Below are 24,560 nucleotides of genomic sequence, written 5' to 3'. Positions count from 1 at the left end.
CTAGGGCTGTCAGTTCACCGCATGCTAATCAATATAGTGACGTCACGTCGTCAATCATTATTGTTAATTTTATGTATTTATTATTTTCCTCATAAATTAAGTTATTAAAGTCTTGGCAATTGAGAGACGTTCAGTTCTGTATCTGAAAAAACGATTTTAGTAGTTAACGCCTAGCTAGGATAGTATACTACAGATATACATCTAGTAGTAAAGATGTGATAGTAATTGAATATAACGGTGGTGTGATCTTTGATCGACAGGAGGACTTTGAAAAAATCATATTTATTTTTATATTTAACTGCCATTTTAATAGTATTATTCCTTTTTTTTATTACAGAACGTATTGAGGTTGTTGTGGCCACAGTACTGTAGGAATTATTGGGACCTAAATGGATGAATTAACTCTTAAATAAAAGCTTTGATAAGTTCAAATGATGCATATCGGTTGAAATAATAGCAAAGGAAACAATGTGCTTAAAATGTTGTTTTTTGTATTAAAGTGGGATGTCAAACTGACTTGGTTAGATTAAACACAAATTATTACATTTTCGTAATGATATTAAAAATATAAATTTAATATTATAATACTGTACACAAAAATGTAAAACAAAAAACTATACAAATTGTAATTATTTTCCGAGGAAATTCGTGTTTAAGTGTATTCACAAAACAGGTACCTACTCTTAACATCCAAAATATATTATCTCTTTATGGCAACTCATTGGGTACACAAAAAAATTGTTTAAACAGTATAATGCAAATATTAGTTTAAACAATTTTTTATACTTCATGTCAGACTAATGTTAACATAAAATCATAATGAAAAAAATAAGACAGCTTTGTTTACATAGACAATACCTGTAAAATATATTATATTTGAAAGTTTTTATCGATTTATAAGCCTATCGACTAGTTACAAGAAATCCACATTAACAAGATATTGTTAACAGTATACATTGTAACATTTAAATCATTATAGTTAGTAACATCACCGATCGTACAAAAATTGCAAGTAGACTCTAAATCATTGTAAAACTGAAATCTTCTCACTTAACAGTTAATGGACGATTGTGTCTCATAGAAAAATTATTAATATTTGCAGATAAAAATGAAACTTTACTACATTTTAATGGCGTTTGCCTTTGTAAACGTAGCATTTGCCTTTGTTAACATTTGGGCCAAACTTAGAGGTAACTTTATCATTTTTGACATAGTACCCACTCGAGTTAGTTCAAAATCTAAACAATACATTCAATATTAAACTTAATTTACAGAGGATCATAAGAAACAGGTTGTCATTACAAGTCAGTAATTTTTATTTCTTACAAAATAACAGTTATATTTTCTAATGTTATACATATGTTTATAATAATTGAATACAGATAACCACATCCGATCGGCTTTCCATCAAGGTAAATAATATTTAAAATTAGTATACTAATATAAAATGTTCACCGCTTATAGCACAGAGAACTCTTACTCTAATGAATTTTTTTTGATATATTTTTCATAACTCACACCATTATTTGTTTATTCTAGAGAAACTACATAATGCAATTAAAGATGTTATTTGTGGAAATGTAGAGGGAATATACAGATATTCGATGGGTAGTTATAAATATATATTAAAAAAATACAATAGATAAAACCTGCTAGTAGGAATAAGAATTTAAATGTAATATAATAATTATACAACAAACATAGTATTTATATGGAAGTTTATCAGTCATAAATATACTAAAAAGGTTTATTCAATAATCTAAAGAGACACATAGCAACCATGTCATCATGATAAGCGACAGCTGAGCGGGATAAGTGATAAGAGATAGATGTTAATAATATTTGATTTTTTTTTTATTGAATTTAACTGGTCTTGTTACTAATATTTAGTGCAAACGAATTTGTGGAAAGAGGGAATAAGTGAAAAGAGACAACAGGAGAGAGAGGTAATTGGAAGTGAAGGGCATTCGAAGCAAAACGATTATTGATATGATACATAAAACCATATGATCAAAAGACACGGATTTTTTTCTTCCTCTTATTAGTATAAAGTAGAAAAAGAAAATCAAATCCAAGATCATTTAATAATCAGTTAATGTTATGTTAATTTCAGTGGATATAGCTTTTATGATGGCTATTATACCGGGTAATAATTTTCTTTGCGTTTTATAAAAATATTTCTAATATGTACAGACACTCAGTATAAAATGTTTTCGGTTTTCATTTCAGAGTCTATACACAGTTATAGCATACCACAAATGCAACGTAATTACTTTTGTTATATTTTATATTATTTATAATAATTTACACAGATATTACAAGTGTACATATATTATGTGGCTGAAATTAATATGTCTATTTTTATATACACTACATGTTAATAACTATCATAAGATAATTTCTACATTAAATTTTTTCATTCTTTAATTTTAGAACACATAAAGTTCCAGACTGATATGCAAAACGAAATATTTAGAGCCACCGGTAAGAATAAAATCGAAATTGTTTATGTATATAATTTGTAAAATGTATAGCTACTTAGTTTAAAATAAAATAATTTTAATAAGTAAATAGTTAAATAAGTTACACAATATTGTACATAGATTAACTGTTCTAAATAATCTTCTTCCTTAGAGTGACTTTTTAATATAAAAATAAAGACAGGTTTTTTTTACTTAATAATTATTTAATATGCTATATATTTGTTACAGATCTCACAGTGCCTCGAGTTCGCCCAAACTACAGTAATCACCCATTTATTCTACAGTCGTAAATAGCCCTTAAAGGATTAGATTATTAAAACTTATATAAGTCGTTTTTGTTGTATTTCGAATTATGAAGTTCGGGTTTACTTAGCTTTCTTCCTCATTATTTTCTCTACCATTTAGGGTGACCCTACAAGGAACGATTGCTCCAGCTGGCTTTACGTTCTGTAATAAAACACATGATAGGGAATTTTATCAGAAGCAACAAATTTTTTTTTTTAAATTACTATAAGGTTATTTATTAATTTTTACAGATTTCGATGATGATTCATACTCAGACCTTAAACGGGATAGAAGATTTATGATTAAAGAAGCTACAGTATATTTAATCCTCGACAATAAATGTAAATATTCGCTTTGCATATTATATAAAATTAGTACCTAACTAAAAAGGTAAAATAGGCAAATTAAAATAAAATAATTTTTTTTTTTAAGCTCTACCCGGACCAGATTTTGACGAGACCAAATTTGGCGATATGTGTCGTTTAATTGGATTATTCAAAAGTATAATAAACCCAGTTTCATATATAATATCTGCTGTGGTGGACGATTCAAATAATTGTACTCTAACTGCCATAGACAACAGTGTTAGCGAATACAGGTCTATTGAAGGCCACGTTTACCAAGTAGACACCGATCCACATATATTACTTCGTAGCCAAGCATTGAGTATCCAGTATGTGTGAGTAGACCAGGAACCATAGGGTTGTAATTTATCAGAAATTTGGTTTTACCAATTTTATTATGTTGAAATAAATTGTACACTCCGATATAATGTTGAAATTGTCAAATAACTAAATGTATTTCATAATAAACAGTTTCGCTTATAATTACACACATTTTTGTTGCTACATTTTTAAGCCTTTTGCCAAAACCAAAACACCTCTCCATCGGTCCCTACCTGAAAAAGATTCATAATATGGTCCAGGTTAGGTTAGGAACTTTACAAATCATACTTGCTCAGTTTGCTGTTTTTCTGACAGTATTTCAATGGCGTATCGATCGGTACACATTGAAATTTGTTTTTTGGCGGTGAGTTGTTTAAACAGTTATTTTTTTAACACGTCAGTCGAAGTATTCGGCAGTACACGTCAGTATTCTTCACTATACGATAAGTATCCCAACGCATTTCAGCATATCCATTAGCAGCGAGAAACAACGTTGGTGTGACGATTTAAACCCAAATGGCTTGTTCGTCGATTGTCCAGGTAATACTGTTATGCACTATTTTAAAACACCGAGTGGCGATGGGAGACCAAAAACGGTTTGGATCGAATATCCGGTCCGCAAGATCCAAGACCACAATAAACAAGGCCACAGAAACGGATATGGATAATGGCTTAACATTTTTGAAGGGTCTTAATTTTCCTGGATCGTTACACGCGAAATTGAGAAAATCGCTCTATCGAACAAATGGTAAACAGCAATAAACCGGTTAAATATCTTTTTGAAGGTTCGCGACTCACTGAGGATGCGATTGAACAGATTATTTCAGAAGATAAAACAGAAAACGTGGAAGCGATGACGAACACGTTGAATCAATTTTCAAACGCTTTACTAGCCATGCAGCCTGACATAAAAACACCTATAATTAATTAAAATTAATTATCAGCTAATAGTAAATTGACGATTGTGTCTTATAAAAATTATTATTTTCCTTCTTGTATTTTGCAGATAAAAATGAAACTGTACTACATTTTAATAGCGTTTGCCTTTGTAAACGTAGTTTTTGCCTTTACTGATATTCTGGCAAAACTCGGAAGTAACTTTATTATTTTTCGAGTTAGTTCACAATCTAAACAAAACTTTCATTATTTAACTTACTTCACAGAAGAATATAAGAAACAGGTTGTCCATACAAGTCAGTTATTTTTATTTCTAACAAAATAACATTTAAGTTTTCAAATAAAATACAATGTTAAAAATAATTCAATACAGATAACCACTTCCGGAAGGCTTTTTACCAAGGTAAATTATATTTAAAATTAGTATAGGTGTATAGAAATGATCACCACTTATAGCATGGTGTGCTTTTACTCTGAAAAATATCAATTATGATTTTATTTGGTACCTATATTTTATAACTTAAACCATTATTTGTTTATTTTAGAGAAATTAGATAATGCAATAAAATTTTCTATTTGTGGAACTGAACGGGGAGAATACAAATACTCGATGGGTAGTTATAACTACATATTAAACAAATGTATATTATATAAAACCTGTTACAAGAAATAGGAATTTAAATAAAATATAATAATTTCACAACATCATAATATTCCTAAGCAAGTTTATCAGTAATATAAATATTAAAGAGCTTTATTCAAAAATATTAAGACAATTGTTCTGACAAAAAATACTGATGTTACCATAAACTATTTGATCAAAAAACACTGAATTTTTTCCTATCCAATGTCTTTTCTTAAAAGTATATAATCATTATTATTCTACTGAATTTATAGAATGTAGAATAGAAAACCAAATCCAATATCGTTTAATAATCAGTTATGTTATGTTAATTTCAGTGGATTTGGCTTTTATGATGTCTATTATACCAAGTAATAATTTTCTTTGCATTTTATAAAAATATTTCTAATATGTACAGACACTCAGTATACAATTTTACAACTGGAACGTAATTACTAATATATTTTATATTTATAATAATTTGCACATGGCTATATATTATAAGTGTACTTATATATGACTGAAATTAATATGTAATGCATATGTTTGTTTATACATTGCATGTTAATATTTATCATAAGAAATAGTTTACATACAAATTTTAAATTTTTTAATTTTAGAACACATAAAGTACCAAACCGATATGCGAAAAGAAATATTAGAAGCCACCAGTAAGAATAAAACCTAATTTTCTAATGTATATAAGTTACGAATTTTATAATTACTTAGTTTAATATAAGAAAAAATTCGACTCGAGTTGAATAGTAATTCAGGAATATGTTGTTTGATTAAATTTTGATGGCTGTTAAAACATAATTAAAATCGTTAAAACCAAATTCAGCTACTAGAAATAATTTCAACATACACAATACTTTACACAGATTAATTTGTATAAATAATCTTCTTTCTCAGAGTGTCTTTTTAAGATAAAAATAAAAACAGTTTTTTTATATTTTACTGAATAATTATTTGTTGTTCTAAATTTTTGTTACAGCTCTCACCGATCCGGAAGTTCAACCAAACTACAGTAAGCACGCATTTATTCGACAGTCATAAGTAGCCTTTAAGGATTGCATTAATAAAATGTATAAAAGTCGTTTGTTAACAACGAATTGCTACCAACAAGGTGTTTTATTCATTTTTGCAGATTTTGATAGCATTGAACTGTCAGGTCTTATGCTGATCAGAAGACACATGACTAAAGGAGCTACATCTTATTTAATCCTCAGCAACAGATGTAAATATTCGTACATTTTTTATTTTTTTTTATATATACGGTCAAAGTGAATAAAAGGACAATGTAAAAACTGACTGAGTCAAGTAATTGTTTATATTTTTGAAGCTTTACCCGGACCAGATTTCAGCGAGTCGACATTTGGCGATTTGTGTCGTTCAATTGGAGTATACAAAAGTATAATAAACCCAAATTCATATATAATATCTGCTGTGGTTGACAATTCGAACAAGTGTACTCTTACGGCTGTAGACAACAGTGTTAGCAAATACAAGCCCATCAACAGAAATGTTTACCGAGTGGACGTCGATCCAGCTATAAAACTTAGTAGAGAAGTAGAAGCTAACCAGAATATTGAGTAGACCAGAAATCATAGGTATAATTCATCAAAACTTACATTTTACCGTTGTTATTATATTTAAATAACTTGTACTCTCTGTTCTAATATTGAAATTGTCAATGAGCTAAATTTGTTTCATAACAAACGGTTTTACTTATAATTACAAACATTTTTGTCGCTGTTTGTTGATTTATATTGAAATAGAATACTTTTTATGGTACATATTTTTTGGATTAGCGCGTTTTAGGACGTTTAAGCCTTTTTCCACGACCAAAACTACTCACCATCTATTCCTCTAACTGTTCTCGTTGGTTATTTTTATCTACCCAATTAAACACATTTTAACATTAAACACAGCATATTCCACGATGCCTGTGGCAATGTAATCAATTCATAATAAATATCTCTTGGAATTGCTACATTGGGTACTTTATTTTTAGACAACGGTTTCTCTCTAATGTAACAATAATCAAACGGGATTTATAATGAATTCTTGGTATCGGATAAAACGGTCGGCTATTTGTAAAATGGCGCTAGTGTATAAAATATAAATGCAAATAGGTCTTCTACATAACATAGTATAGTAGCCAAAGAACTCAAATCTCTTCACAGAATTGAAATTAGACCATCCTAAGTAGTCGAAATTTTGTCTGACTTTTTGGTTTAAAATAAACCAAAATAGTTACTGTTACTCATAGAAATTTTTTTTGTTTAATTAAAATTATTCCTTGACTCTTTACAAATATACCAGTAACTTAATTGACATGGTCAAAATGTAATAAAACCACTTTTTTCTTAAATATTGCTCATACAAAACTCCTTACAAATAGACCGCGTGCAATCCTCTTAAAATAAAAAGAAGATCTTTCTATTGGATCATCAATATAATAGGATACTGAAGTGAAAACTAATTTTGACCTATTATCATCAAATTTACTTAAACCATTCAACCAAATTTTTTCAAATGAAAACTACAATAATTTCTAATGAATATTTTAACTATTTGACCAAGTTGGTTTCGTATAAAACTGGAAATAGGTCGAGTTAAAATTTCTACTATTTGAGGTTGAGTTTTTTTCGTTTATGAAAAAGTGTAAAATACAATTCATTTTACATAACTTAAAAAAACTCCTACAAAAAATAACATAAACATACATAAATTGTTTAAATCAGTTAATTGTAATTAAAATATGATAAAATATCGAAAATGAATGCTGTAGTCTTTAATTTAAGTATTTTCACAGTCTTTAAGATTAGGTTTCTTTAAAATGCATAATTAAACACATTTTAACAATAAATCTACAGCCTATTCCATGATGCTAGTGGCAATGTAACCAATTCATAATTAATATCTCTCGGAATTGCTACATTGGGTACCTACTTTATTTTTAGAAAATGGTTTATTTTTAATGTAACAATCAAACAGTATTTGTACTGAATTCTTGGTATCGGATAAAACGGTCGGCTATTTGTAAAATGGCGCTAGTGTATAAAATATAACACAAAATCGCATGAAGCGAATATTATAATAGTGTCGTTTGGAGCTCAAACGATTGGTTTTGGTTTTTCATAAAAAAATGTGAGAAATGTTCACCTGTGCACACGGGCTTACATTAAAACTACTGTAACAGTAATTTACAAATTTTAATTTAAGCTGTTACATTTAACATTATAGGCTGTGAGAAACGTGGAGATACCTACATGAATAATATATTTAATTTCAAAATGGTTTTTATCAAGTTACTCGGTTATTGTTTGCGTTGACCTTTGGCTTAATGTGAACATAAAATTATATTTTGTTCAATTAACCAGGACTTTTGTTACTTAAACTAAAAGTTGCGTCATGCATATTTAATATAGTACACTATTATTGTATAAATTACTGGAATGTAAAGCACAACTATACAAAAAAATAATTCGGTTTAAAACTCGAACGATACACAAAAGTGATTTATGGCAATTTTGTATTTAATCAAATGTTCAATTTTTGTTATGTTTCTAACAGAAAACTTTACATCGCCACTGGCAATGTAAATAAGCAATAACAGATATTTGTTGGTATTCTACAAGCAATATAATATATCATAAGAAGGAACATTTTAGTTATAGTCAATTCTACAAAATATATTATTTTTTTATGTTTCTGTCGATAAGCCTAACCAGACTAGTTACAAGAAATTCACATCATCACAAATAGCTCAACAAGATATTGTTAATTTTGTCCATCTTTGACTTATAGGGTGTATCATTAAAATCAATATAGTAAGTAACACCACCAAACTTAAATAATTGTAAGTAGACTTTAATTTAATCTTCTGATTTTCTATTTTTTTGTATTTTTGTACTACTTTCTAGTTTCTAGACCAGACATTTTTTTTAAATAGATAGGGTTGGCTCAATTATGTAAAACCATCAAACCATTTTTCAACTTAAAAATACAATGAGCAAACTATAATAATAGTTAATGAAAATCGTATTTTTCTTATTATTTTCAGATAAAAATGAATTTTTACTACATTTTAATAGCGTTTGCCTTTGCAAAGGTAGTACATGCCTTTAACGTTCTGGCAGTTTTTAAAGGTAACATTATATTCCTTTTTGGACTTATTACCCACATAGTATCTAGTCGAGTTTGTTGAAAATCTAAACAAAATATTCAATATTTAACTTAATTTACAGAGGACTATAAGAAACAGGTTGTCTTTACAAGTCAGTAATTTTTTTTTCTAACAAAATAACATGTAAATTTTCAAATAATATACATATGTTTAATTGAATACAGATAACCAAATCCGATTGGCTTTCCATGAAAGTAAATTATATTTAAATTAGTATACTATTGAGACTTTGATGTCTCTTATGCTTTTAATTGGTACTTTTTAAAACTTTTTTAACCATTTTATGTTTATTCTAGAAAAATTACATAATGCAATTAAATATATTCTTTGTGCAACTGACCAGAGAACCTACAGATATTCGATGGGTAGTTATAATTATATATTAAAAATACAACACATAAAACCTGCTAGTAGAAAGTGGAATTTAAATGTAATATAATAATATCGTACAACAAACATAGTATTTCTATGGAAGTTAATCAGCAATATAAATACTTAAAAGGTTTATTCATAATCTAAAGAGACACATGTGCAACCATGAAATCATGATAAGCGACAGCTGATAAGGGATGAGTGATAAGAGATTAGATGTAAATAATATTTGATTTTTCAATTGAATTTCACCGGTCTTATTACTAATATTTAGTGTAAGTGAACTTGTGGAAACTGGGAACAAGAGACAAGGGACAACAGGAGAGGGGCATTCGAATCTAAACGATGATACATAAAACCATATGATCAAAAGACACTGAATCGTGTCCTATTCAATGACTTTCCTACAAGGGGAATACAAATTTTTTCTGCCTCTAATTAACATAAAGTAGAAAAAGAAAATCAAATCTAATATCGTTTAATAATCAGTTTATGTTGTGTTAATTTCAGTGGATATAGCTTTTATGATGGCTATTTTACCGGGTAATCATTTTCTTTGCGTTTTATAAAAATATTTCTAATATGTACAGACACTCGGTATAAAATGTTTTCGGTTTTGATTTCAGAGTCTATAGACAATTTCACCATACCAGAACTGCAACGTAATTACTTTTGTTATATTTTATATTATTTATAATAATTTACACAGATATCATAAGTGTACATGATACTTGTGGCTGAAATCAATATGTCTATTTTTACATACATTACATGTTAATAACTATCATAAGATATTTTCTAAATTAAAAATTTTATTATACAATTTTAGAACACATAAAGTACCAGACAGATATGCAAACCGAAATATTTAGAGGCACCAGTAAGAATAAAACGGAATTTTTTTTATGTATATAATTTACAAAATTTATAATTACTCAGTTTAAAAAATTTGTTAAAATTCGACTAGAGTTCAATATCGTGTGACTCAGCAATAGGCTTTCTGCTTAAAGTTTTGATGAACGTTTGGAGGATTATTTAAATCGTTATAGACAATCGCGGGTACTAGAAATAATAATTCCAAGATACAAAATATTGTATACAGATTAACAGTTATAAATAATCATAGTTAAGATAAAAATAAAAACAGGTTTTTTGTAACTTAGTAATTATTTTATATATTTGTTACAGATCTCGCCGTGCCTCCAGTTCGCCCAAACTACAGTAATCACTTATTTATTCTATAGCCCATCCTAAGTAGTGTAAATTTTGTCTAGCTTTTTCGTTTAAAATAAGCCAAAATAACTATTACTAAATTATATAAATATAAAATATTAACTTAAAGCTTACACAAATTAACCGGAAAATGAATTAAAATGGTCGACATTTATTAATACCTCTTTTTTCTCAAATATTGCCTATACAAAACTCCTTAAAAACAGTGCTCCAATACCCTTAATAATTAGATAATACACATTCATAGAATTCGTTTATTATATTTCTCATTAAAAAAAAAATCAGTTGCCCATTTTGAATGAGACACCACGATTTGGTTTTACTTAGTTTCTTTACTCATTATTTTCTCTACCATTTAGGGTGACCCTACCAGAAACGATTGTTCCAACTGTCGTTACGTTCAGTAATAAACCTCTTTATAGGGAATTACATCAGTAGCAACATTTTTTTTTTTTATAAATTGCTATCAGTAAATGTATTTATTAATTTTGACAGATTTTGATGACAATTTATATCCAGAACTTAAACGGGACAGACGATTTTTGATTAAAGAAGCTACAGTTTATTTAATCCTCAACAATAAAAGTAAACATTCGCATAAGTTTTGCTTTTTAAACTGTTTAAATATATTATATATTGCGGTACAAGAGGATAAATGGTCAATGTAAATACTGTACTAGGATTTGAATTTCTTATATCCAGCCCTATAAAATATCCACGTTAAAAACCAATCAACCAATAGCTAATGACCAAGGCTTAAAACATATATACATACAGGGCGATTGTTTTATCACGGGCCACTCAATATCTCATAGGGTAGATCTAGAATGGTACTTAGTCTATAGTCAAACTTTTTTTTTATTAAACCCAAAAAACAGGGGGAAATTACACTTTGACCGTAGTCAATATGTGGGTGTTGCTATGTGTGATTGAATCAACAGTCAAATGGAATGAAAATATTTTCATTATATTTTTAATTACCATACTTGGGCACCTAATTATGAAAATAAATTTTCATAGACAGACGATCAACCCTAACATAACACGTAAAATAACGGTTAACCTAAGAATCGTCCGCTAGAAATGTATCTTTTCTGTTATTATAAATTTTTAATATTAATCGAAATATATTATTTTGTTCAATGCAAATTATCTCGGTTTCGTATGCACATTTTTGCGGTTATACATCAGCACACGTTAGCGACTTTACAAACCATACATTTCTATTTGCTCAGCTCGCGGTTTTTCTGACAGCATGACGTATCGATCGATACGCATTGAAATTTGTTTATTGGCGGAAAGTTGTTTAAACTGTTAATTTTTTAACCACGTCAGTCGAAGAATTATTCTTCATTGTACGATAAGTATTCCAACGCATTTCAGCATATCCACTAGCAGCGAAAAACAACGTTGGTGTGACGGTTTAAACCCAAATGGCTTGTTCGTCGATTGTCCAGGTAATACTGTTATGCACTATTTTAAAACGACCGAGTGGCGATGGGAGACCTAAACGGTTTGGATCAAATACCCGGTATAGCCGCTCTCAAGGATGTTGGCATATGGAAAAACGGCGAAATCACTTCACTGGGCAAGACGTTCGGTGCAGACCCAAAGCATTGGCGTGCCGACATGTCTTTTACCGCGTTGAGCTGTTTGTACTCTTCGAAAATGGTCGGTTTGATACAAAGAGCGGATGACGATTATGCCGATTGTAATCTGCTTCAAAACGAACGGCAAGGAAAACATATGTACTTCGCAGGCTTGGCCACGATACAGTTGCAGTTGAAGTCATTGCAACCAATCGCCGTTCAAATGTTGACGACGGCAATGAATTTCATAAAACGGTTTAACATACGAGCCGACAAAAACGTGTTGAACGCCCTAATGTCGTTTTACACGTTTTTGAGCAACATCAAAGACGGAGTAAATGAACTCATGGAAGATTTGTTTAGAATATTCATCAACATGAAGTTGTACACGCGATACTTGATCGAGACGTTTGCGGTGCTGAACTGTTCGTGGTCGGCCTTCGACGTGGATCGTTTACACCAAGCCGACGGCGGTTTCCCTGACGAAATCCTAAACGAATTCAATTTACCGGAAACACACTTTCAGAGCGAGCACTTGGATCCGAGAAACCTAGTGTTGCCCAATATTTGGGAAATCAAAATAGATCACGAACACTATAGTGAAAAAATGATTACAATGGGATACATGCGTGTAAAGTCTGATCACACAGATTCGTTTTTAAAGGCATACGCCGTCGTACGTTTAGTGGAAGATGGTCGTTCGGAAATCATAACACAAAGTCAGACAGTGGCGTTCCAGTGTATAGCCTCGGTGATATTTTATTTCATCAGTCGAATAACCGAAAGGTCCGCAAGATCCAAGACCACGATAAACAAGGCCACAGAAACGGATATGGATAATGCCTTAACATTTTTGAAGGGTCTTAATTTTCCTGGATCGTTACACGCGAAATTCAGAAAATTGCTCTATCAAAGAATGGTAAACAGCAATAAACCGGTTAAATATCTTTTTGAAGGTTCGCAACTCACTGAGGATGCGATTGAAAAGATTATTTCAGAAGATAAAACAAGAAACGCGGAAGCGATGACGAACACGTTGAATCAATTTTCAAACGCTTTACTAGCCATGCAGCCTGACATAAAAACATCCATAGAAGTAAATAAAATGTTGTGCGATTATGAGTTTGAAGAAGTAGGTTTTTTGCAATACGACACCTCTAAGTTACAGATTAATCATACTTTATTGTCGGAACGTGAAAGTACAAGGCCGAAAATCCCAATTTTGAACAGTTTAAAAGATAAAAATTGTAGGTTTTCTAATGTTGCTGTTGTTCATTTTATACTAATTGATTATATAATATCACAGTGTGAAGCAATGTTCGATTTAAATAATATGGATACAGACACGCAATTGGAATCTTGGTTTGACTCGTTGATAAGATCGATCAGATCGATAAGAGGCGTACTCGACCATTCGCTGGTTACTACACTGGACACACTAAAATCGACTTATCCACACAACAATGGCAACCGCAAATTAATTGACTCAATTCTAGCGATGAAACTATACTTGAGCAACGGCAACCTGTTCGACAGCAGAGCACCGATAACGGTTTCTAAATTGGACGCGTTAAAAAGATACAACCGTTTTGTCATAAACCTAATCGAACATTATACGGTGCATAGCTGCCCGAGACGATCGCCTCGAGAGAAGTTTACAAAGGAGATTTTGGCTAATATAGATCGTCAATGTAGCAGCGATGTTGGCCGAAATGACAAAACAAAGCTGATCAAATGCGTCGAGGGAATCATCAGGGATAATTTGAAAACATACCAAGCTGTCCCGAGTGGATCCCAAACCGATAGAAACGATTATACAATTGAAAAGTTGTTGATGACCGAAATTTTAGAGAGGGCTTTGAATAGAGATTACAGTTTGTCAATGCTGCTTGAGCTAAACGTTTCGTGGGAAGGCGAACACAAAAAAATCACCGAAATTGTCGACGTAGCGAGGAACAACATCAATCCGAAATACCTTGGCAAATACCAATTGGTCGTGATCAAAGCCATTGTGTTTATAGTGTACGAATATATGAAAATGATTCTCCAGTCTAGTAGTGCGTCGAGTAACAATTTCCGGCAATATTGTTCCAAAATGGATGTACTGCTGAATGCGTTAAATATTATAGGCAGTGATTTTTTGCCGTTAGCACTATACCGAAATTACCAAATGATTGTGGAAAATGTACAAGAGTACTTCCGAGGTGATGCTTTGGTTAATACAAGCGCACTTATTGGTACAATCGAAGCAGAACAATACTATTTGGGAATTCAAAAAGGGTCGTCTAGCGCAATAGCCCAAGGTATAGTGCTTTCGATTCCGGATCATACATTAAGACCGATCTCGAAGTCGACCGATGTCGAAGCAGCTGGATCGTCTGCATCTAAAATGGACGGTGATTATATACTACACCAACTGCTATGGTATATGACTGCTGTTGACGAAATTCGGACCAATCTCGCAAACGTTGCACTTGTGTTGGATTTGAAACGAATGAGTAATTTACAGATCTAATACAAACATGTTATATCTTACAGAATTCATATCGTATTATAAATATATTACATATTATCATATTATCATATAAACAAATATCACGCTAAAAATGTATACCCCATATTATATTATACTTATTGTACTGTTTATGCACATTTCGTTCATTCAATAAAATGCTTTTACCGATATTTGTATTTCTTCCATTACCGACTTGCGTCGAATCGAACCATGCCATCGCTACACTTAAGGCGGCCAAGCTTTATTTTTGAGTATACATTAGAATGCATAGTCGCCTATCTAGGACTAACAATACTTGCATCTGTGAATAAACGAGACAGAAGTGATACGAATATTTAATACGTGACATAACGTATTGATTTACTTAAAATAATTGTTTTTGTATTTTTAAAGCTCTACCCGGACCAGATTTCAGCGAGACCAGAATTGGCGATCTGTGTCGTCTAGTAGGACTATTCAAAAGTATAACAAACCCCGATTCATATACAGTATCTGCTGAGGTTGGTGATTTGAATACTTGTACTATAACCGATGCAGACAATAATGTTAGCAAATACAGGCCTATCAAAGGCCGTGTTTACCGAGTAGACACCGATCCACATATATTACTCCGTAGCCAAGCATTGAGTGTCCAGTATGTGTGATTAGACCATAAATCATAGGTGAAACCTATCAACAATTGTATTTTACCAATTTTATTATATTTAAATAACTTGTGCACTCTGTTCTAATATTAAAAATTGTCAATTATCTAAATTTATTTCCAATAAAAACGGTTTTGCTTACAATTACAAACATTTTTGTTGCTATGCGTTTAAGCCTTTTGTCACAACTAAAAATTCCTCTCCATCTATCCCTACCTGAAAACAATTCATAATATGGTTATGGTTATTAGCAGTTGTCCAGAATATTAGCATTAATGAATAAACTACCAATCGAGCAGACTGGTATTTTCTATCCTAACCTAGTGCATACTGACCATCACGGTGACCTGAAAAATTATATTATTTGATCTGGTATCAATATTTTGTGACACAATTTTTTTATAGATTGAGCAACACCTAAACGTTTAATAGGAGAGGCTACCAGGAACTTTTGGCTATCTATTAAAAAATACCTTTTTGCCAAGTCGGTGTCGGTATGTAGACCTTTTTTGTTTTCAATTTTTGGAGAACTTTTTAAACAAATTTTATAAAAAAAATACGTTTATGCAGTGTTTTAACTTTTTATTTATTCTGTTATGATATACAACTTTTAGGCTAAATAAACTACCTATATCAGAGAAAGTCCTGAAACTCTTGATTGCACTTTTACATGCCAAGGCGATTCTAATAAGACATGCTCTTAGAACTATAGCAATAATTTCTTGAGTGTCTTATAAAATATTACTTCATTCATCAAAAATAAATTGTTACCTCTAACTTGGGTCCAAATAGCGACCAGTCTCACAATTTTAGCCAAGTTGAATTAGACTCAGTCGCGTTGGTTATTCTTTAAGCAAATTTGTATAGTTATATATTAAATTGATTCTTATTGTTATTTTTTTTTTAAAACATGAATATTTATTTTTCTCAGTGAAGTTTTTTCTTGTTTCTAACTATGATATTTTATGGATAAAAATATAAAATTTATAAATTTTTGTTTTATAGGTATTCACCGTTTTCCTCATAATGATAAAAAAGATGTAGGTACCATTGTTGTTGTACAGTTTACACATTTTTATTATGCCAACTATAAGGGATTTACTTTATTTGTTCAAGCTTAATTATTTAATCATTTAAGTCATAACTGTTATTTTGTTTTATTTTGTATTCTGAATTATTTTGTAATATTATATTTATAGCCCAAAGATTCGCTATGATAAACAAGCGGTTCAAATACGGCGAAGATGACAAGTTTATCTGTTACAATGATGTTACAGTAGTTATATATAAACCCTTGTGCACAGGTGCACGTTTCGCACATTCGACTGTACACATTTTATATGAAAGACCAAAACCAATCGATTGAGTTCCAAACGACATTATTATATTCGCTTCATGCGATTATGTATTATATTTTACAAACTAGCGCTATTTCACAAATAGTCGACCGTTTTATTTGATACCAAGAATTCAGTACAAATACCGTTTGATTGTTACATTAGAAATAAACCATTTTCTAAAAATAAAGTAGGTACCCAATGTAGCAATTCCGAGAGATATTAATTATGAATTGGTTACATTGCCACTAGCATCATGGAATAGGCTGTAGATTTATTGTTAAAATGTGTTTAATTATGCATTTTAAAGAAACCTAATCTTAAAGACTGTGAAAATACTTAAATTAAAGACTACAGCATTCATTTTCGATATTTTATCATATTTTAATTACAATTAACTGATTTAAACAATTTATGTATGTTTATGTTATTTTTTGTAGGAGTTTTTTTAAGTTATGTAAAATGAATTGTATTTTACACTTTTTCATAAACGAAAAAAACTCAACCTCAAATAGTAGAAATTTTAACTCGACTTATTTCCAGTTTTATACGAAACCAACTTGGTCAAATAGTTAAAATATTCATTAGAAATTATTGTAGTTTTCATTTGAAAAAATTTGGTTGAATGGTTTAAGTAAATTTGATGATAATAGGTCAAAATTAGTTTTCACTTCAGTATCCTATTATATTGATGATCCAATAGAAAGATCTTCTTTTTATTTTAAGAGGATTGCACGCGGTCTATTTGTAAGGAGTTTTGTATGAGCAATATTTAAGAAAAAAGTGGTTTTATTACATTTTGACCATGTCAATTAAGTTACTGGTATATTTGTAAAGAGTTAAGGAATAATTTTAATTAAACAAAAAAAATTTCTATGAGTAACAGTAACTATTTTGGTTTATTTTAAACCAAAAAGTCAGACAAAATTTCGACTACTTAGGATGGTCTAATTTCAATTCTGTGAAGAGATTTGAGTTCTTTGGCTACTATACTATGTTATGTAGAAGACCTATTTGCATTTATATTTTATACACTAGCGCCATTTTACAAATAGCCGACCGTTTTATCCGATACCAAGAATTCATTATAAATCCCGTTTGATTATTGTTACATTAGAGAGAAACCGCTGTCTAAAAATAAAGTACCCAATGTAGCAATTCCAAGGGATATTTATTATGAATTGATTACATTGCCACAGGCATCGTGGAATATGCTGTGTTTAATGTTAAAATTTGTTTAATTAGGTAGATAAAAATAACCAACGAGAACAGTTAGAGGAATAGATGGTGAGTAGTTTTGGTCGTGGAAAAAGGCTTAAACATCCTAAAACGCGCTAATCCAAAAAATATGTACCATAAAAAGTATTCTATTTCAATATAAATCAACAAACAGCGACAAAAATGTTTGTAATTATAAGTAAAACCATTTGTTATGAAACAAATTTAGCTCATTGACAATTTCAATATTAGAACAGAGAGTACAAGTTATTTTAATATAATAACAACGGTAAAATGTAAGTTTTGATGAATTATACCTATGATTTCTGGTCTACTCAATATTCTGGTTAGCTTCTACTTCTCTACTAAGTTTTATAGCTGGATCGACGTCCACTCGGTAAACATTTCTGTTGATGGGCTTGTATTTGCTAACACTGTTGTCTACAGCCGTAAGAGTACACTTGTTCGAATTGTCAACCACAGCAGATATTATATAATATGAATTTGGGTTTATTATACTTTTGTATACTCCAATTGAACGACACAAATCGCCAAATGTCGACTCGCTGAAATCTGGTCCGGGTAAAGCTTCAAAAATATAAACGATTACTTGACTCAGTCAGTTTTTACATTGTCCTTTTATTCACTTTGACAGTATATATAAAAAAAAATAAAAAATGTACGAATATTTACATCTGTTGCTGAGGATTAAATAAGATGTAGCTCCTTTAGTCATGTGTCTTCTGATCAGCATAAGACCTGACAGTTCAATGCTATCAAAATCTGCAAAAATGAATAAAACACCTTGTTGGTAGCAACTCGTTGTTAACAAACGACTTTTATACATTTTATTAATGCAATCCTTAAAGGCTACTTATGATTGTCGAATAAATGCGTGCTTACTGTAGTTTGGTTGAACTTCCGGATCGGTGAGAGCTGTAACAAAAATTTAGAACAACAAATAATTATTCAGTAAAATATAAAAAAACTGTTTTTATTTTTATCTTAAAAAGACACTCTGAGAAAGAAGATTATTTATACAAATTAATCTGTGTAAAGTATTGTGTATGTTGAAATTATTTCTAGTAGCTGAATTTGGTTTTAACGATTTTAATTATGTTTTAACAGCCATCAAAATTTAATCAAACAACATATTCCTGAATTACTATTCAACTTGAGTCGAATTTTTTCTTATATTAAACTAAGTAACTATAAAATTCGTAACTTATATACATTAGAAAATTAGGTTTTATTCTTACTGGTGGCTTCTAATATTTCTTTTCGCATATCGGTTTGGTACTTTATGTGTTCTAAAATTAAAAAATTTAAAATTTGTATGTAAACTATTTCTTATGATAAATATTAACATGCAATGTATAAACAAACATATGCATTACATATTAATTTCAGTTATATATAAGTACACTTATAATATATAGCCATGTGCAAATTATTATAAATATAAAATATATTAGTAATTACGTTCCAGTTGTAAAATTGTATACTGAGTGTCTGTACATATTAGAAATATTTTTATAAAATGCAAAGAAAATTATTACTTGGTATAATAGACATCATAAAAGCCAAATCCAGGAGTTTTTTTAAGTTATGTAAAATGAATTGTATTTTACACTTTTTCATAAACGAAAAAAACTCAACCTCAAATAGTAGAAATTTTAACTAGACTTATTTCCAGTTTTATACGAAACCAACTTGGTCAAATAGTTAAAATATTCATTAGAAATTATTGTAGTTTTCATTTGAAAAAATTTGGTTGAATGGTTTAAGTAAATTTGATGATAATAGGTCAAAATTAGTTTTCACTTCAGTATCCTATTATATTGATGATCCAATAGAAAGATCTTCTTTTTATTTTAAGAGGATTGCACGCGGTCTATTTGTAAGGAGTTTTGTATGAGCAATATTTAAGAAAAAAGTGGTTTTATTACATTTTGACCATGTCAATTAAGTTACTGGTATATTTGTAAAGAGTTAAGGAATAATTTTAATTAAACAAAAAAAATTTCTATGAGTAACAGTAACTATTTTGGTTTATTTTAAACCAAAAAGTCAGACAAAATTTCGACTACTTAGGATGGTCTAATTTCAATTCTGTGAAGAGATTTGAGTTCTTTGGCTACTATACTATGTTATGTAGAAGACCGATTTGCATTTAAAAATTTCAGTTTCTTATAATTAAATACATTTGCATTTTTTTCATTATTTAAACCTAATGTTTTTTTACTCTAGGTGTTCAGCATCTGGTACAATATTGTGCAGGTGGAAAACGATAGAGAAATGTGAGGATAGAAGGTTGTCCCAAACGGGTTATCGACCAGTCAACATTTTTAGTACATTATTCTCAATTTATAAAGTTAATGAAATGTATGCGTTACCATTTAAGTTTCAAAAATTTCTAAAAAAAAAACTAAGGTAGGTGGGGGGTAAAAACAAATACAAATTGTGAGAAACTGAGTGTTTCGCGATAAGTTGATCACTCTGTATATAGTATATATATGATTAAAATGAACTTGTAATTGTTTATACATTGCAATATGTTCAGAGGAAACAATATACATACAAATTTTTCTCTGTTTAATTTTAGAACACATAAAGTACCACACTGTTATGCAAAAATAAATATTAGAAAGTAAGAATAAAACCTAATTTGTTTTTTTTTGTGTATATAAGTTACGAATTTTATAATTACTTATTCGTTTAAAATAAGATAAAATTCGTCTCGAGTTCAATAGTCATTCATTATTTATATAATTATTTTTTATAAGGTCTTTATTTACTGAATTATTATTTGGTTTTTTATATTTTTGGGTTACAGCTATCACCGTTCCGGAAACTCCAACAAACTCCAGTATGCACGAATTTATTCGATAGTCGTAAATGGCCTTTAAGGATTAGATTATTGATAGAATTTTAATATAACTATTAGATAATGTATAGAAGTTTGTTATGATTCGAATAAATTCTCAGTTGGAAAAAGCAATCTACTTCGACCCCTTGTTCCTGCTCGTTTTGTATTAGAACTACATCACGAGCAACAATTTATTTTGTTATAAATTGCTATCAACAAGGTGATTTATTCATTTTTGCAGATCATATTTTACCTGTAACAGAGCTTATGTGGTTAAGAAGATATATGACTTTATTAGCTACAACTTATTTATTCGACAATGTTTATATTATATTATCAATATTTTATTCTTGTGATATATAAATTATAATATACCTTAAAGTAAGTATAGCCTATAAATCATTAGCATAGTAAAATATTAATAACATAATGTAAACATTGCCGCAAATGCATATGGCGGTCAAGGTTCATGTTTGAGTATACGTTAAAATGCATAGTCGTCTATCTAGGTTAATATACTTACATCAATGAATAAATGAGAAAGATGTGCTACAAATATTTAAAACATGATACGACTTGATATACTTAGAATAATTGTTTTTGTTTTTAAAGCTCTACCCGGACCAGATTTCAGCGAGATCACATTTGGCGATTCGTGTCGTTTAATAGGATTATTCAAAATTATAATAAACCGAAATTCATATATAATATCTGCTGTGGTTGACGATTCGAACAACTGTACCCTTACTGGAGTAGACAACAATCATTTAATAATTTTAAAAATATAAACTGTAAAATTGTGGGACTTGTTACCACCAGTTAATGCATCCCGTTAATCATAGCCTGTAATTATGGTGTGTTTAATCCAACGAAATCAGCTTGATATCCACCTTATTACTAAAAACACAATTTTAATCACATATTATGATATTATTGTCTTTGCAATTATTACAACCGATATGCAACAATGAAACTTATCAAAGCTTTTTGTTAAGAGTGAATTCATTTATTTAAGTCCCAATAGTTCCCACAGTTCTGTGGTCACACCGACCTCAATATCTTCGGTATTATAAAAAAAAAGGAAAAGTAAAATTAATATGGTTAGGTTAGGTTAAATATTTTGAGATGTTTTGTTTGGGTTTGGAGTTATGGATAACGTATGCTGGGCAAGTTAATTGTGTATAATATAGATTTTGGGAAATATTAATACTTTTATAAAATTTAACTTTTTATGTTCTAAAGAAGTTTTTACAGCTCCGCCCTTGCTACACAACGACCCTAATGTGATGGCTTTTTTTTTTAATTTAAGTATTTTTGGTCTAAAAATTATGGCAAAGTCATTTGTTAGATTACGTTCAAATCAATTTTTAGGTATATTCGCTTCATGCGATTTTGTATTATATTTAATGCACTTTTTCTTTTTACTGGAGCTTGTTGGGTTGAAATAAAACTGCATAAGCACTAGATAAAACTTGTATAAGGAATGGATTTTATCATAACTGTGAAATATGTGATATTACAAATTATATATATGTATGTATATTCTGCACATGCAGTTTTATAGAACACTTATGATAATTACATTATTATGATATTTGTATTTTTCTATTTAAAACGTCTTATAAAATAATCGAAATACTTCTAAACTTATGAGAAATAATATTGAGATACCATAGCATAGCAAAACCCCAAACAATTATAACAAACGGTTTATTTAAAAAATAATTTCTTATGTTGGTTTTTATTGTATACCGAAGAGCTGAATCTAAAAAACATAATCTACATAAGTCTTAAAACAATATTTTTCAAAAAATTATTTTCAAGTTGGAAAATGGTGTGTTGATTCTACTCGATTGAGCCAAAACTATCTATTTTATGAAATGTCTTGTCTGGAAACTAAAAAAGAGTACAAAAATACGAAATAATATAAAATTGGAAAAAAACCCAATACAAAATTGTTTTTGGTCTACTAAAAACTTTCGGTGGTGTTACTTACCAAAATTATTTTAAAGATACAATGTATTTTATGTTTGCATTAGTCTGACGTGGAATATAAATTATTTTTTTCACAGTTATTGGTTTTCAGAACCACTCGTTGGACTAATAAGAAGATAATAAGGAGGATAATTATTGATAACTTGATATATTATCAGGAGAAATAAGTTGAGAACCTGTTTTGTTTGATTATTTAAGGTTAGGTGGGTTTTGGGCGAGGATAGGAAATGTTTCACTGTCGTAGACGTTAGGTGGGAATGGAGTCATATCACTGGGTCGCTGATCCTGCTTGTTTACAGTATAGTTATTATAATTGCCACGGTTATTAGTTGTATGTTCGCCTCCACATAAGGCACAGGTTGGCGGTATATCTATTGACTTTGTGCATTGTAGAGAAGGATGGAAATCAGCGCAGCGAACACATCTAGGAGGATGTGCACAATATCATTTTGCGTGACCTTATTGCTGACAGTTGGAACATTGTGTAATTTCACGACGTTTATGGGGCTCTTTAACCTTTATTTTCGCATGAAAAAGTGAGGTCAGTTTAAATAATTAAAATAAATGTTGCAGTTTCTAAAAAGAAAGTCGAAAAATGAAGGTACCAGAAGACAGTTTTGGGTTTTTAAGCTACCCAATTAAATACATTCTAACATTAAATATACAGCATATTCCATGATGCCAGTGGCAATGTAACCAATTCATAGTAAATATCTCTTGGAATTGCTACATTGGGTACTTTATTTGTAGACAATGGTTTCTCTCTAATGTAACAATCAAACGGTATTTATACTGAATTCTTGGTATCGGATAAAACGGTCGGCTATTTGTAAAATGGCGATAGTGTATAAAATATAATAGAAAATCGCATGAAACGAATACAATAATGTCGTTTGGAGCTCAAACGATTGGTTTTTTTTTTCATATAAAATCTGTACAGTGAAATGTGAGAAATGTTCACCTATGCACACGGGCTTACATTAAAACTACTGTAACAGTATTTTACAAATTTTAATTTAAGCTATTACATTTAACATTATAGGCTGTGAGAAACGTGGAGATGCCTACATGAATAATATATTTAATTTCAAATGGTTTTTATCAAGTTTTTCGGTTATTGTTTGCGTTGACCTCGGGCTAAATGTTAACTTAAAATAACTTTTTGTTCAATTAATCAGGACTTTTGTTACTTAAATTGAAAATTTCGCTATGCATGTTTAATATAGTACACTGTTATTGTATAAATTTACTGGATTGTAAAGCACAGCTATACAAAAAAACGTTCGGTTTAAAATTTGAAGGTCACACAAAAGTGATTTATATCAGGTTTTTGTTAAACCGAATTTTCAATTTCTATTGTGTTTCCAACAGAATAGTTTACAACGCATGTAGCAATGTAAATAAGTAATAACAGATATCTGTTGAATTCTCTACAAGAAATATGTACCATAAGTAAAAATAAATATTTTTTGCAGTTTCACACTATATTTTTCATGATTAATGTGCTTATGCAGAAGACCATACTTAATGCGTCATGCATACTTGATATAGTAAAACAGTCGGCATAATAAAAATGTGTAAACTGTAAAACAACATTGGCAAATCTTTCTATCAGTATGAGGAAAACGGTGAATACCTACAAAG

The 24,560-nt window shown here is 29.8% G+C and overlaps 4 protein-coding genes across 9 annotated transcripts; 3 read left to right on the top strand and 1 right to left on the bottom strand.

Annotated features, from left to right (window-relative positions):
* The first annotated feature begins 888 nt into the window (after positions 1–888).
* Positions 889–3,602, top strand: LOC126832843 (uncharacterized). 3 transcript variants are annotated; one of them, XM_050563856.1, is made up of 11 exons: positions 889–1,008; positions 1,103–1,190; positions 1,275–1,304; positions 1,383–1,412; positions 1,540–1,608; positions 2,114–2,146; positions 2,230–2,265; positions 2,434–2,484; positions 2,712–2,744; positions 3,020–3,109; positions 3,201–3,602. In XM_050563856.1, the coding sequence occupies exons 2-11, from the start codon at positions 1,109–1,111 to the stop codon at positions 3,449–3,451; spliced, it is 705 nt and encodes a 234-aa protein (XP_050419813.1). In that variant the 5' UTR covers positions 889–1,008; positions 1,103–1,108; the 3' UTR covers positions 3,452–3,602. The 3 variants fall into 3 exon arrangements, with proteins under 3 accessions (XP_050419813.1, XP_050419815.1, XP_050419814.1); XM_050563857.1 differs by having other exon boundaries at positions 911–1,029; XM_050563858.1 differs by lacking the exon at positions 1,540–1,608.
* Positions 3,603–3,782: 180 nt separating this feature from the next.
* LOC126832842 (uncharacterized) lies at positions 3,783–6,659 on the top strand. Of its 4 annotated transcripts, XM_050563854.1 has the most exons (9): positions 3,783–3,973; positions 4,440–4,527; positions 4,597–4,626; positions 4,704–4,733; positions 4,876–4,944; positions 5,573–5,623; positions 5,947–5,979; positions 6,100–6,189; positions 6,295–6,659. In XM_050563854.1, the coding sequence occupies exons 1-9, from the start codon at positions 3,950–3,952 to the stop codon at positions 6,546–6,548; spliced, it is 669 nt and encodes a 222-aa protein (XP_050419811.1). In that variant the 5' UTR covers positions 3,783–3,949; the 3' UTR covers positions 6,549–6,659. The 4 variants fall into 4 exon arrangements, with proteins under 4 accessions (XP_050419811.1, XP_050419808.1, XP_050419810.1 ...); XM_050563851.1 differs by having other exon boundaries at positions 4,440–4,626; XM_050563853.1 differs by having other exon boundaries at positions 4,219–4,626.
* A 2,105-nt stretch (positions 6,660–8,764) lies between these two features.
* LOC126832844 (uncharacterized) lies at positions 8,765–15,601 on the top strand. The gene is made up of 11 exons (XM_050563859.1): positions 8,765–8,788; positions 9,022–9,106; positions 9,206–9,235; positions 9,309–9,338; positions 9,441–9,509; positions 10,027–10,059; positions 10,143–10,178; positions 10,346–10,396; positions 10,705–10,737; positions 11,245–11,334; positions 15,247–15,601. Exons 2-11 carry the CDS (start codon positions 9,028–9,030, stop codon positions 15,495–15,497), a joined length of 702 nt encoding a protein of 233 aa, XP_050419816.1. The 5' UTR covers positions 8,765–8,788; positions 9,022–9,027; the 3' UTR covers positions 15,498–15,601.
* Positions 15,602–18,347: 2,746 nt separating this feature from the next.
* Positions 18,348–19,427, bottom strand: LOC126832845 (uncharacterized). Its single transcript, XM_050563860.1, has 4 exons — positions 19,312–19,427; positions 18,956–18,988; positions 18,746–18,835; positions 18,348–18,640 (listed from the first exon to the last, which is right to left on the bottom strand). The coding sequence occupies exons 1-4, from the start codon at positions 19,337–19,339 to the stop codon at positions 18,384–18,386; spliced, it is 408 nt and encodes a 135-aa protein (XP_050419817.1). The 5' UTR covers positions 19,340–19,427; the 3' UTR covers positions 18,348–18,383.
* Positions 19,428–24,560: the final 5,133 nt, after the last annotated feature.

Source organism: Adelges cooleyi, unplaced genomic scaffold, assembly GCF_023614345.1.
Source record: "Adelges cooleyi isolate 19-005CV unplaced genomic scaffold, UGA_ACOO_1.1 ACOO_flye_CR_arks_rails_tigmint_CR_PRNA_167, whole genome shotgun sequence".
NCBI lineage: Eukaryota > Metazoa > Arthropoda > Insecta > Hemiptera > Adelgidae > Adelges > Adelges cooleyi.
The sequence above is the reverse complement of the archived record's forward strand: the minus strand, read 5'-3'. Positions and strand labels throughout refer to the sequence as shown.

Excerpts from the sequence above, each read along its gene's own strand:
- LOC126832843 (XM_050563856.1), top strand. The coding sequence starts at position 1,109 with ATGAAACTTTACTACATTTTAATGGCGTTTGCCTTTGTAAACGTAGCA. Across the intron at positions 2,745-3,019 it reads TCGAGTTCGCCCAAACTACA|ATTTCGATGATGATTCATAC; the intron begins GTAATCACCCAT and ends TAATTTTTACAG. Across the intron at positions 3,110-3,200 it reads TTTAATCCTCGACAATAAAT|CTCTACCCGGACCAGATTTT; the intron begins GTAAATATTCGC and ends TTTTTTTTTAAG.
- LOC126832842 (XM_050563851.1), top strand. The coding sequence starts at position 3,950 with ATGGCTTGTTCGTCGATTGTCCAG. Across the intron at positions 4,627-4,703 it reads GAAACAGGTTGTCCATACAA|ATAACCACTTCCGGAAGGCT; the intron begins GTCAGTTATTTT and ends AATTCAATACAG. Across the intron at positions 4,945-5,572 it reads AGAATACAAATACTCGATGG|AACACATAAAGTACCAAACC; the intron begins GTAGTTATAACT and ends TTTTAATTTTAG.
- LOC126832845 (XM_050563860.1), bottom strand. The coding sequence starts at position 19,339 with ATGCGAAAAGAAATATTAGAAGCCACCA. Across the intron at positions 18,989-19,311 it reads AGAAATATTAGAAGCCACCA|CTCTCACCGATCCGGAAGTT; the intron begins GTAAGAATAAAA and ends TTTTTGTTACAG. Across the intron at positions 18,641-18,745 it reads TTTAATCCTCAGCAACAGAT|CTTTACCCGGACCAGATTTC; the intron begins GTAAATATTCGT and ends ATATTTTTGAAG.
- LOC126832844 (XM_050563859.1), top strand. The coding sequence starts at position 9,028 with ATGAATTTTTACTACATTTTAATAGCGTTTGCCTTTGCAAAGGTAGTA. Across the intron at positions 10,397-10,704 it reads CGAAATATTTAGAGGCACCA|ATCTCGCCGTGCCTCCAGTT; the intron begins GTAAGAATAAAA and ends TATTTGTTACAG. Across the intron at positions 10,738-11,244 it reads TCCAGTTCGCCCAAACTACA|ATTTTGATGACAATTTATAT; the intron begins GTAATCACTTAT and ends TAATTTTGACAG.